This window comes from Lactuca sativa, chromosome 8 (assembly GCF_002870075.4).
Source record: "Lactuca sativa cultivar Salinas chromosome 8, Lsat_Salinas_v11, whole genome shotgun sequence".
In the NCBI taxonomy this organism is placed as follows: domain Eukaryota; kingdom Viridiplantae; phylum Streptophyta; class Magnoliopsida; order Asterales; family Asteraceae; genus Lactuca; species Lactuca sativa.
Window position 1 is genome coordinate 101,875,355 of NC_056630.2, and position 14,276 is coordinate 101,889,630.

Genomic DNA, 14,276 nt, shown 5'->3' on the forward strand with positions numbered 1-14,276 from the left:
TTGAAAGAACAAAATTCTTTTAATTAATCAAATAAAAGTGACAACAATTTATACACAAAATGAATATGCATGAGAGACAAAAGAATGCAGCAACATCCCCAAAATTCAAGAATTGCATAATATATACAACTTACTTGACAAATGTTCTGGGTGCGCAACACAAAAAAGAAAAGTAAAATCCCGAAAATACCTTTCGAAGCATATTTTAAACAATGAAATTATCTATCATATGGAGAACCACATCCGCTCCATCAGAATTTAACCAATACGTCTTCACCTGATTTTAATAAACCACAATCAGTAACTTTATTTATTTACTTTAACAAAGTAACAATCTTTTTTATTTATTTTTTAAATAATTTAATAAATAAATAAACTTGCCTGAATAGTACTATGTGCAACATATCTTTGTGTACTGTTTTGGAAGCTAACATCAACACGTTCCCAGGGTTTTTGAGTAAGACCTCTAATCATCTCCTCTGGATATATATAAAAAAATATAATGAAAATATTATATTTTTTTTTTCAAAAAATTTAATATTATTTTTATATACCTTCAAAATTTTCAGGTGAAACTACAGAAAGCGTCTCCTTTTGAACTGCTTCATTCGCTTCTTGTTGATCTTGCTCCACGTAAACAATATGTGGATACTTCTCATCTTCCAAAAGAAGATTTGACTAGAAAAAGAAAAAAAAATTATTAATTTTTTTTTTTCATAAAAATTCAGGAAGAAAAGAAACTGACATTTGGAAGTTCATGTTGGCGACGAATAGATGACGTTCCCCATCCAACCATGTCTTAAAAAGTCAATGAAGGTCAAACATTGAAAATCAAATTCATAAAAAGATAATAATCAATTTCTGCTAATTTTAAGAAACCGAAATTATTATTTAATTAAAATTAAAATTATGAAACTCTAAGAAAAGATACGATCATAATTTGCATTAGCATACGCTACACGTCTCTTGAAAGATCCTAAAGCAGAGCTGCAAAATATATAAACATGCAAATCATTAAAAATATAATCTCTCAAAAAGAATTTCGAGTAAAATAAATAAATAAATAAATAAATACTAACATGAACTTAATGTCTTTAGTGTCATTAACCATTTGAAGAAGAAGTGGAAGTTCTCCATCATCATTATCAGTGAGAAAAAGATGCTTCCCTGATCTTCCAGCTATCCAATGTGCAGTTTGTGATGCACTTCTTTCAAGAAAAGGAACACCACAAAGTAATGGAAGCTGTGTATGAAATTACAAATAAGACCCTTTTCACTTATACCCAAACAAAACAAAATTAATTAAATTATGAAATTACCTGTTTGTGTCCTCTAGAACCAAGATGTGGAGTTGCAACTGTTATGAAATTAACTGGTTGTAAACCTGCAATTCTATCTTCATAAATCTGTTCATGGCATTTGGAATTCTCATAAAGTTTTCCGATTGCATATCTTGCAACTAAACCACCCAATGAATGTGCTACAAATGAGATCTTTGACACCTCCGGCCACCTTTTAGTCACTGCAACTACCTATACAGAAAACAAGATCTTGATAAAAATTTCTTCTTCTTTCTTTTTTGTAAAGATAATTAGAATTAAGAGAAAGATGAGAAATATAGATTATAGAAGATAGATACCTCTTCTGCTAACCTTTCACCCATTCGGTCAACCCCATCAAAAGTCAAGGTGGATGAATTGCACTCGCTGCCTGCTCAACATTATATACTAATGAACAATAAGAAAAGATTTCTATACAGTATGTGTTCTTGATTTTGTTATCTGTTAAATGAAGAAGAAATGTAAGAGATTGGAGATTGGAGATTGGAGAGACGCTCACAGTGAACAACAACTTTATCAGGAAGTCTCTTGACGAATTGCTTAGCGGCGTATCCCCAATCTGTAGCACTGAACATAAGGCGGAAATTAATGAAGATCTTATAGAGATTCAAATCGTGTGAAGCAATCAATCTTAATCTTGATTATATAACATTAGTATCTTATAAGTTCATCTACATATGTAAACCAAAAGAAAGTAGCGAATCTGTTGTTTGTATCATTGGTATTGATGAGTGATTAGGGATGGAAGAAATTAAAATTCGGATATTACGTGTCAGGATCAAATAGGCAGATTGGTTGTGGACGTTTATAATACGTATATATAAGATGTTGTTTTGATTGAAAGCATGAAAGGGGGGAAAGATTATGAACAAATCACCTGCCAATGATTCCATTAACCATGATTACAAGGTGATCAGGTTGAACTTTTGTTCCAGACGACACGGCATCGAAACCATCTTTACAGCTAACAGCATTATTATCGGATTCGATTACTTCCACCGCCTGATTGTTCTTAATCTGCTGGCTAACAAAAAACAATTTCCCCAATTTGGGAATCAAGTCCATTTCTGGACAACTAGTAGTTGGTACGGACAATAACTTGGGATGCGGTGATTGAAACCCTGGATTGAAGCAATTGCAATTCAGGGGTAAAAATTGGGGTTTTGTAGGGATGACAAACATGAAACATGCGTATTAAATCAAAGAGTTTAGATCATGGGGTAGTTGATTGAGAGTAAAGTAAAGATTATTCGGACCCAAAAAGGCTCCGACAGACTGTTGCATTGAGGAGCATATGACGGTGACCCTAGCTAGCCGGTATGTGGTGGAGGTTCTTTCGAGGATACGGTTTAAGTGAACCGGCGTTGGATTTTTGGTTCGGTCTAACACATGGTCAACTCATGCAACAATGCGGTATTTCTTTTTATTTTTTTTCGTAAAAGTAACAAAAATATATTGATTTGATTGGGTTGGTTGGTTGGTTGTAATATTTGGTTTTCAATGACTTTTCTGTAACAAATAAACATGTTAGGGTAACCAATTTTTTTTAATTGTATATATTTTATTACATATTCTTTTTTTACACAATTATTAATAAATTTATAGTTAAGATCAAATTTGACCAACAAACTTTTTTAAATGTTTTTATGACCATTTTCAATAATATATATATATATATATATATATATATATATATATATATATATATATATATATATATATATATATATATCGAGTAACTTTTAGTCTAGGTATTATTCATTCCTCAAAAATATTGGAGTTTTTGTGGGAACTCGTCGTGTCGAGAATTTTGTGTCCGCGGGTTTTATTGATTTCAACTCGACGATTCGGGGAGTCCTAACTCGACGAGTTGGCGCCTGTGAAGGAAACCCTTATTTTAGGGATTGACACCCTATTTAAAGACCTTAACTCTCTTGGTTGGCCTCTTTACCAGCCTCATTGTCCAGAAAATCCTAATTTCGTGTGTTATCCTTCAAGGTTGAGTGTGTGAGCTAGTTATGAGCTTGGAGAGTGAGTTTTTGGTGTTCTTTGGAAGGGGCTTGAAGATTGAAGGTGCTTGATTTGGAAAGAAGGCTTTGGATCTAGAAACTCTCCATTTGTTGCAGTCCTTTTGAGGTATAAAGTTGAAATCTTGTTCATCTATTGCTTAGATCTCTTTCTTGGAAGTTTATTGTCAAATTTGACTCATTTTTTGGATTGTTCATGGGGTTGAGCATTTCATGAAGTTATCACCTTAGATATGGATGTTTTATGGTCTCTCGTAACTTAAAGTTGCAAACTTTATTGGATTCAAGGCCTCGACCATGCATTAAGTTCTCTATTAAGCCTTGTATGAGTTCTACAGCTTTGTTTGGCATGCATGAACATAAAGTTGGCAACTTTACGTGGTATTTCAGCCCTAGAGGACCACATCTGTATCTTGAAGCAAAAGATTCGATGAAAAAGGGTTGAATGTGTTAAGAGGTGGGTAAAATCGATGAGTTGGTGGGTAAAATCGGCGAGTTGGCTTAGTTTTTCCTGATATTTCAGAATGATGGAGGGACTCGGCGAGTTGACTTGTTATTCCCGATCTATGTTGTTTGATGGAGAAACTCGACGAGTTGAAGGAAAACTTGACGAGTTGGGTCAACTTGGACCGTTAACTTTGACTTTTGACTTATGTCCTTGAGCAAGTTTACCCAAGGGGTAATCATGGTAATCTGAATTGTAACCAAGGGAAGTATGGGCTTAGGGTAAGGTCCATATGAGACTGGGCCTAATTTGGAAAATTGGGCCATTAATGGGCTTTGATGGACCTAGTAGTTTCTGGCATTTTGGGCTTGATTTGTTAATGGGCCATTGGGATATAAAGTGTTTAGACTAGAAAGAATGATTGGGCCTTAAGGCAGGGCCATGTAAGGAGTTGGGCCTAATTTGGAAATTTGGGCCATTGATTAATTAGCCTTTAGGCCTTTTAGGTTGTAGTTTGGATCTTGGTCTTGGTTAAGGCTAGGTTGGGGGTAAAATGGTTCTTTTACCCCAGGTATGGTGTTGTGGTTATGGTTTGGAGTCGAATTGTTAATTGGGTGGATTATTGATATTGCTAGTTCAGGAAGTCGTCAGGGCGGCAGCTAGGGATTCTTCTGTGAGCTTCTGCAGTGTGAGGTGAGTCACCTCACTATATCTATGGGTCGAAGGCACCAATGTCGGCTCATTATGTGTTATGTTGTATGATAGTTGTTCTGTGATATGTGGTATGCTAATTGTCTTTGTGATATTTGCATGGAAGACCTCGAGGGTAGCCCGTGGCACTTGGATATCAGACCATGGGGGAGCCCAGACACTCCTTGTTCTCTATCAAAAACTCTTTATTTTAAATTTTAGAGCAATTATTTTCTTTTAAAAATCTATCAAACCCTCGATTTAAGTCCAGACACTCCCGAATGTGTGTTTGAATCCCTCAAACCAAGACTCTGATACCAACTTGTAACTGTTGGAATAGTGTCTAAGGCTGCAACTATATTTGGCAAGTATTTGACCCGGTTGTGCATGGTCCTTTTGGGTTGCCTTCACCATAGCAACTTGACATGATGATTTATAATGAGAGAAGAAATATTATTAATATATTATGAGAATAACATAAGGAATAATAATATTGTTATTTGATTAATATAAGGCATAAATTAATTAGGAATTAATTTGGTGACTTAAAGAGATTAATTAAATAAAAGGGCATAAACTGTCAATTGTATGATAGTTGTACTTTAGGCTATAATCCCTCATGGATAAGGGGTGGACGGTTTTGGGGTTTGGAAGGACCTAGAAATCGTCCAGGGCTTATCATTAGGGAGATAGGATTGCTTAGGGCCTAAGTTATCCAATTAGGGTTTAAAGGTGAAACCCTAGGAGCCTCACAAGTATAAATAGACCCATGGGGTCAAGGAAATCGGCACTCTTGCCTTTGAAGAAACCCTGGCCGACTTCCTTCCCTCTCCTCTCTCTCTCTCTCTAATCATTCTCTTGCTAAGTTGGTGTTTGTAAGCCATTAGAGGAGTGACATTTGTGACTCTAAGCTCCAAGGACAAGAAGATTCAAGCAAGCAATTCAAGGTAATCTTTTAGATTTGTTTTTCTTGTGTTATTATACTAGATCTATCATCAAAGTCTTGGATACATTGCATGTTCAATTAGAGAAACCTAGATCCAAGCATTAGGGTTTGTATGTGCACAAAGGAATGTTCTTATGGCTCAAACCCATCAGTGGTATCAGAGCCTTGATTGGTTTCTATTGAATTGATGCATTAGTTGCTTGATTGTTGATTGCAAAATTCGATTTTTGTCTTCTGCCTGATGAACTCGGCGAGTCCCATAGTGGTACTCGGCGAGTAGGCCTCAACTTGGCGAGTCCATTGTGGTACTCGGCGAGTTCGAGCGTTAGAAGGAGCTAAGTTCGGGATTTCTTGCTGTTTATCTTATGGAAACTTGCCTTTATCTTAATGGGTCAATATAAATCCAATTTTAACATATGTTTGAGTATATCCTTGACCTAATTAAAGATATTTACCAATAAATTGAATAATAATTTCCTTATGTGATAATGGATTGATTATTTTAATTAAATTGGTAAATTGTTTTGCAAGAAATAATTATATAAATCAAATATGGATAATTATGTGATTAAATGTTAATTCGGATTATTTGTTATTTGATCCCTTGTGTTTTGAAAAGTTTAAAACTTGTCCTCAAGTTTTGAAATTTATGTTTTGTGATTAAAAGTTTAATTTAGACAATTTAAATTTCAAACCCTAGAATTTTACAAGTTTAAAATTCAACCCTATGCTAATATAATATTACAAGACTAATATATATATATATATATATATATATATATAATTAAAATGCAAGTCTTACCGTTAGTAGGCCTCATTCACGAAGCCGGTCTATAAGGTGGGTATAAGGTTGCTGCCTATAAAATGGCGCTTAATGGGTGTACACTCTCACCCACCGCTTGCTTGATCGGTGGAGGGTCGTTAGCCGAACAGGTAGGATAGGGCAACTCTATCTCCTCATTAAAAGTATAATATTAAATATAAAGTAACTACATGTTTTTCAAATTCCCAATCCTAGTTACTTTAGGAAAAGTGAATTGATGCAATCCCATGAAATTACACTTTGCACCCTTGCTAAGAAGTTAATGGAGCGTGTGTGGTTTACCGACACACTGATTGGTTCTAAGCAAAGGTGGCAAAGGGTGATTCATTATTTATCATAGTTTAATGGAGCGTGTGTGGTTTACCGGCACATCGAATATGTGATTGTTACAATGAAGGCACCGTGTAGATTTGCATGGTTATTCACACCCACTTTGTGATCCTCGGTATCCCAGTCACAAACGAGAGGGGCATATCGAGATTTAAACATGCCATTGAAAAGTTCAATGAATCTCATCGAAACCTAGGAATTCTCAATACATTTAGAACTTAAAGTTAGGTTTTCATGGTGGAGAATTAGTGAATCGTCATTCACTTACCTTCAAATTGTTTGCATGTTGGATTACGACATCCCTTTTCTAATATGTAAATAATGTTGTTGGATCCTAGCCCTAATTTTCTTATTGGGTGATAATTAGGGATTTTAAATTCTAATCAATCTTTGTCCTTTCTATTTGTAGAGTCGAACGCGAACAACGATGTTGCTAGCTCGTTCACATTGTGAGCCTTTGCCAAAAGGTGACTTTCGATGGAACAAACTTTAGCGAATGGATAAGATACATTCGCATGATTGCTCTCTACGAGGACAAGGAGTATGTCCTTGATGAGAAGCTCGAGAAGATCAACCCAGAAATCACTACTCCGGCTGAAATGACTGCTTTTGAGACTCATGAACGTGATGCGACGAAGGTTCATTGCATCATGATAGCCACGATGAACGCCAAATTCCCAAAGTCCTATGAGGACATGTATCCGTACGAAATGCACCAAGACTTGTTGGAGAGATACCACCAAAACGCGAGGCAGGAACATTACGAGATCTTCACTAACATGATCTCCGCTAAAATGGGACATGATGAATCTCTAACCGTACACTTGCAAAAGTTGCAAAGGTATGTTGATCGTCTTCGCAAGTTGAATGTCGACTTTGGGGAAGACTTGGCTATCGACATGGTCCTTCACTCCTTGCCTCCGTGTTACAACCAATTTAGGATGACCTACCACATGAACAAGGAAGAGGTCACCCTAAGTAAGCTCCAAGGTCTCCTTAGGGTTGCTAAGAGCAACCTCAAGGACAAGTCTGTTGCACCCACTCCCAATCCACCCGCTGCTCCTGTTTTGGCCATTGGGTAGGGAAGAGGCAAGAAGAGGAAGGCTCCGTCTAAGAGCCACCGCAAGGGAAAGTCCCGAGATGGTTCCTCTTCTAGTAGGACCAAAGTTGATCCTGCTAAGCCTAACCCTAACCCAAAGGAGGCAGAGTGCCACCATTGCCACAAAATAGGGCATTGGAAGAGAAGCTGCCCAAAATACCTGCAAGCCATCAGCGAAGGAAATATCAAGCCGTCTTTCGTAGGTATTTACACAATTAAATCTAATGACTCATCTCATGCTATTTCTTAGGTCCTCGATACCGGGTGTGGTTACCACATTTGTTCTAAATTGCAGGGACTAAGAAGAAATAGGGATGTGGAGCGTGGAAGAATAAATCTAATCATGGGGAATAGAAGATCGTCACCTGTGACCAAGATTGGAGTGTATTCTTTAGTGCTTAGTAATGGATTATGTTTAGATTTGAATGATTGTTGCTACTCGCCAGAAATGGCAAGAAACATCATTTCGTTTCATGGTTTGTTTAGACAAGGATTTAGATTTTCTTTTAATAATAAGAATGGTTCAATTTATGCTTATCTAAATGGTGTCTTATATTTTAAAGCAATGCCATGTAATGGAATTTATGAAACTGTTATGATTGTAGATAACCTAGGAAATGATGTTTTAGGTATGGATTCTTCCAATAGTATGGATAGAGCATCCTTGTGGCATTGTCATCTTGGACATGTCAACAAGAAGCGCATAGCCCAACTCCAAAAGGATGGAGTGTTGGAGTCATTCGACCTTAGGGAAGATGACACATGCGAGTCTTGTTTACTTGGAAAGATGACCAAGTCACCCCTCACTAGCACATGTGAAAGGGGTGAGGGTTTATTGGACCTCATACATACCGATGTATGTGGACCCTTTAGATCAACCACATAGGATGGGAACCGCTTCTATGTGACTTTTACCGATGACTATAGTAGATATGGGTATATCTACTTAATCAAACAAAAGTCAGAAACGTTTGAAAAGTTCAAAGAGTTCAAGAATGAAGTGGAGAATCAATTAGGCGGGAAAATCAAGATGCTTCGATCCGATTGAGGAGGAGAGTACCTAAGTCTTGAATTCCACGACTATCTAAAAGAGTGTGGAATAGTTTCACAATTGACGCCACCTAGGACACTGCAGTTGAATGGTGTGGCAGAAAGGCGTAATCGAACCTTGTTAGACATGGTCCGCTCTATGATGAGTCGTGCTTCACTACCTATCTCATTCTGGGGGTATGTCTTAGAGACTGCCGCCCATATCCTTAACCGAGTCCCTACTAAGAAGGTTGCCAAAACACCTCACGAGATGTGGATATGGAAAGCTCCCTCGTTAGCACATATCAAGGTTTGGGGTTGCGAGGCTTTCGTAAGACGAGATACTCACGACAAGCTCGAACTTCGTAGTGAGCGATGTATTTTCATCGGCTACCCGCAGAAATCCTTTGGATATCTCTTCTATAGACCGAAGGACAATGTTGTCTTCGTTGCGATGAGAGGAGTTTTCCGAGAGCGAGAACTCATAAGCCAAGGAGACAGTGGGAGGCAAATCGAGCTTGAAGAGATTCAAGAATCGATTGATGAAGGAACCTCTACTGCTGGCGCTCAACCCGAGGAGGAAACTCTGGTTGAACCGATTGACGAGTCCTTACCTCTTAGACGTTCCGAAAGAGTTAGAGTTCAACCCCATTTTTATGGTTTTCATATTACTACTGAAGGGGACACGTATATTAGTGATGGTACACTAATAAATCTAGATGAACCTAATAGCTATAAGGAAGCCATGGCAGGCCCGGAGTCTACAAAATGGAAAGAGGCAATGGACAGTGAGATCCAATCCATGTATGACAACCAAGTTTGGAATTTGGTTGATAATGTGCCCGGACGTAAGACCGTTGGGTGCAAATGGATCTTCAAGAAGAAGACCGACGTGGATGGAAACATACACACATATAAAGCACGATTGGTTGCGAAGGGATTTACTCAAACTCCTGGGGTTGACTATGATGAGACCTTCTCACCAGTTGCGAAGATAAAGTCTATTAGGATGATGCTAGCTATTGCCGCATTTCATGATTATGAGATTTGGCAAATGGATGTCAAGACCGCTTTCCTTAATGGGAAGTTGGTTGAGGATGTTTACATGGCTCAGCCAGAGAGTTTTGTTGATCTGAAGCATCCAAATAGAGTGTGTAAGCTTGAGAAGTCCATTTATGGACTTAAGCAAGCGTCTCACAGATGGAATCTTTGCTTCGATGAGAAAGTCAAAGAGTTTGGATTTGTACGAAGTGAAGATGAATCGTGTGTATATGTCAAAGCCAGTGGGAGTATAGTAAGCTTCCTCGTTCTGTATGTCGATGACATACTATGCATAGGAAACGACATCCCGACACTGCAGGAGGTTAAGCCCTGGCTCGGGAAGTGCTTCGCTATGAAGGACCTTAGAGAGGCTTCCTATATTTTAGGAATAAGGATAGTGAGAGAACGAAGTAAGAGACTAATAGGACTTAGTCAGAACACTTACTTAGATAAAGTACTAAAACGTTTTAGTATGGAAAATTCGAAGATGGGAGAATTACCGATACAAAGTAATGCCAAGTTGAGTAAGACTCAAAGTCCGAGTACCGAAGCCGAAATAGCATAAATGAGCCGAGTACCATACGCTTCCGCAGTTGGCTCAATTATGTATGCTATGACTTGTACTCGCCCTGATGTAGCCTTTGCTTTGAGCATGGTTAGTAGATATCAAGGGAACCTTGGCAGAGCTCATTGGATTGTTGTAAAGAATATCCTTAAGTACCTTCGGAGGACCAAGGAATGGTTTTTAGTCCTCGGGGGGAGTGATGAGTTGAAGGTGCGAGGGTATAGTGACACTAGCTTTCAGACCGACAGGGACAACTACCGTTCGCAGTCGGGCTGGGTCTTTACCCTGAGTGGAGGAGCAGTGACTTGGAAAAGTTCCAAGCAGGAAACATTAGTTGATTCAACGTGTGAATCAGAGTACATTGCAGCGAGCGAAGCGTCGAAGGAGGCAATATGGTTGAAGAACTTCATTGGTGATCTTGGAGTTGTGCCTGCCATAAAGGAGCCTATGGAAATTTTCTGTGATAATGAAGGAGCGGTTGCCTTGACCAAGGTACCAAGGGATCATGGTAGATCTCGTCATATCGACAGAAAGTATCACTTTATTAGACACCGTGTAGAAGAAGGACAACTCGTGGTTAAGAGGATATCATCAGAAGATAACCCAGCAGATCCGCTTACGAAGGGACTGAGTAGGGTTAAGTATTTGCAGCATGCTAGGAGTATTGGACTGAGAGATGATATTAGATTGGATTAGATAGTTTTAGAAACTTGTAATAGATAAATGTAATTAAAATTTGATGATTAAATAAAGGAGTATTATTTATAAGTAAAGCTACTGTCTTATGTTAATTGTTTAACTATTGTTTCACTTTGCATGTTTTGACTTCCAGAATAATTGAGTTTATTTAGAATAATCGAATTATTCAAACAGTCCACAATCGTTCATATGTTGGAAGTAGGTATGAATAAAGATTGTCATGAATTGGTGTGTAGATTGTCTAAATGGTATTAGACATAGCAAAAGTTTGTTGCAACATTCATGAGTGCTTATGAACTAGTTTTGAGCATTGGAACAAACCCGCGCCTGCTGGAATCACCTTATGGAATCTAACAAAAAGGTTGATCGCAAGACGATAATATCATATGGTCTTAAAACCTAGATACATGGTTTGTTATTTGTTAATTGGTTGTACATTGATAATGTGAAACCGCATCAGTAAATTGATGTTATAAAACGCATTGTTGTGTATAGTTGATTAATGAATAAGTAAATGCATATAAGTCGAAGTTTATCTGTTACTTTTATCCTAAGAGGGTAAAAGCGATATCTCGGCCGCTCGATGATTTGATTTGACTTATGTGTCAGGCCTGGTCAGAACTGAATTAATGTGTTCGATTAAGTTCTATGTCAAATAATTTTGAGATCGAGAAACCAACTGTTGGACGATTGGTTCCATAGAATTGTCCACATGATATCTAAACAGAGGACTGTACGATCCCTTATCTAAAGGACAAGATTGATAAGATCAGAGTTTGACAGTGTCTTTGAGAGCTACGATTGCTAATCGGATTATGCTTGTATATATAGTTACTAGACTTATCCAAGTGGGAGACTGTTGGAATAGTGTCTAAGGCTGCAACTATATTTGGCAAGTATTTGACCCGGTTGTGCATGGTCCTTCTGGGTTGCCTTCACCATAGCAACTTGACAGGATGATTTATAATGAGAGAAGAAATATTATTAATATATTATGAGAATAATATAAGGAATAATAATATTGTTATTTGATTAATATAAGTCATAAATTAATTAGGAATTAATTTGGTGACTTAAAGAGATTAATTAAATAAAAGGGCATAAACTGTCAATTGTATGATAGTTTTACTTTAGGCTATAATCCCTCATGGATAAGGGGTGGACGGTTTTGGGGTTTGGAAGGACCTAGAAATCGTCCAAGGCTTATCATTAGGGAGATTGGATTGCTTAGGGCCTAAGTTATCCAATTAGGGTTTAAGGGTGAAACCCTAGGAGCCTCACAAGTATAAATAGACCCATGGGGTCAAGGAAATCGGCAATCTTGCCTTTGAAGAAACCTTGGCCGACTTCCTGCCCTCTCCTCTCTCTCTCTAATCATCCTCTTGCTAAGTTGGTGTTTGTAAGCCATTAGAGGAGTGACATTTGTGACTCTAAGCTCCAAGGACAAGAAGATTCAAGCAAGCAATTCAAGGTAATCTTTTAGATCTGTTTTTCTTGTGTTATTATACTAGATCTATCATCAAAGTCTTGGATACATTGCATGTTCAATTAGAGAAACCTAGATCCAAGCATTAGGGTTTGTATGTGCACATAGGAATGTTCTTATGGCACAAACCCATCAGTAACATCCCAAAATTCAAGACCAAAAATTTCATTTTTAATTAATTTATTATAAAACCAAAAGTATAAAAATATCCATAGTGTCAATCCCATATCAAAACCAGTATGTCAATAATCAAAACATGTTATAATGAAACAATATCAGAGTATAATCCCAAAGATCTCATGTGCGGAAAAACAGTGGGATGTGTTGCGATCATGTTGGCTCATTTCCTTTTGAAGAAGAAGTACCTGAAACCAAAACTGAAAATCGTAAGCACGAAGCTTAGTGAGTCCCCCCCCCCCATCATACCACACACCATATAATTCACATACTGCCTAGCATATTTGGGTGCTGCCCTACCCTTTCGGTCTCTTTCAACCGATAACCGCCTAGTGTATCTAGGTGATGGCCTACCCCTTCGGTCTCTTTCAACCGGTAACTACCTAACATATTTGGGTGTTGGCCTACCCTTTCGGTCTCTTTCAACTGGTAATTGGGGACTATTTCACCCCTACCATTACCACATAATACCCTAGCATATACACATAAATCACATACTGCCTAACATATCTAGGTGATGGCCTACCCATTCAGGGTCTTTCAATCGGTAACCGATGAATATTTCAACCCCTGCCACCACCACATAATAAGATAGCATAACATACTGTCAGACATATCTGGGTGCCCGACCTACCCTCCGGTTTATTTCAACCGGCTACGGGGTCTAACCTACCCCTCCTACCACTATCACATAATAGCATAACATACTAGCACATACAACATATCAGATGGTGGCACACCAAACAATTATCACAAAGACAATCGTCTCAACTATAATCAACTACTAGTGGGCCGACATTGGTGCCTTCGACCCACTTCTACTGGAAGGTAACTCAACACACACTGCTGAAGTCTCGCGGACAAATGCACACAGCCACCGGAGACGGTGGCTGGCGGTGGCAGAATAGCGGTAGTGGGTGGCATCCACCACCTCACGGTGGTGGTGGTGGTGGGCTTTCCTCGGTTTTTCCTATCCAATTTGCTCAAATAACATCACATATACCAGCTATAATATATCTAATCGAGCATACACATAATCAGCCACCTACAAGATGGCTGACGACGCCGAAAAATGAAAACAACGGCCAAAACCATCGTCGGCAGCAACGACGCACCTGACGTCAAACCTATAGGGAGGAACGAGAATGCGAGATGCGGATGGCATTACCGAGAGCCTCCATATCGTTCATAGCTTCACTCACCGGTATTCAGCGGCTCCTGCGGCTATACACAACATCACCGACATCATGGCTGTTGTGGCAGCATTTTATCGGCGAGGTACCAGCTTAGCGGCCTGGTCTGAACGGAACAACGAACGAAGGATGGTGGCAGATGGAAGGGTCATGCATGGAGGCGACTGATCTCCTAGGTTTAGGGTTTTAATATGCGATGAGGGGGAGGGCATGGGTTTAATCCCGTGTTCCAAATGAAACATTGATGCATTATTACAAGTTTGGCCCCTGACCCCATAAAATCTTTTCAACTTTAATCTAATATTTACCATTTTGCGTCCAACTTCCAAAAATCTTTTCAATTTAAATCCAGACTTTACCCTTTAGCCCCTGCCTCCAAAAATCCT

At 38.5% G+C, this 14,276-nt stretch overlaps 1 protein-coding gene across 1 annotated transcript; it reads right to left on the bottom strand.

The window, feature by feature from the left end:
* On the bottom strand, positions 1-2,678 carry LOC111894798 (uncharacterized). Its single transcript, XM_023890895.3, has 10 exons — positions 2,218-2,678; positions 1,840-1,907; positions 1,640-1,710; positions 1,320-1,532; positions 1,080-1,243; positions 932-987; positions 746-798; positions 555-678; positions 382-479; positions 1-277 (listed from the first exon to the last, which is right to left on the bottom strand). The coding sequence occupies exons 1-10, from the start codon at positions 2,520-2,522 to the stop codon at positions 206-208; spliced, it is 1,224 nt and encodes a 407-aa protein (XP_023746663.1). The 5' UTR covers positions 2,523-2,678; the 3' UTR covers positions 1-205.
* Between the last annotated feature and the right edge of the window lie 11,598 nt (positions 2,679-14,276).

Bases quoted from the DNA above. Each gene is read 5' to 3' on its own strand.
- LOC111894798 (XM_023890895.3), bottom strand. From the start codon at position 2,522: ATGTTTGTCATCCCTACAAAACCCCAATTTTTACCCCTGAATTGCAAT. The intron at 679-745 runs GTCAGTTTCTTT...TTCTTTTTCTAG, and splicing joins GCCAACATGAACTTCCAAAT to TCAAATCTTCTTTTGGAAGA. The intron at 480-554 runs GTATATAAAAAT...ATATATATCCAG, and splicing joins TTCACCTGAAAATTTTGAAG to AGGAGATGATTAGAGGTCTT.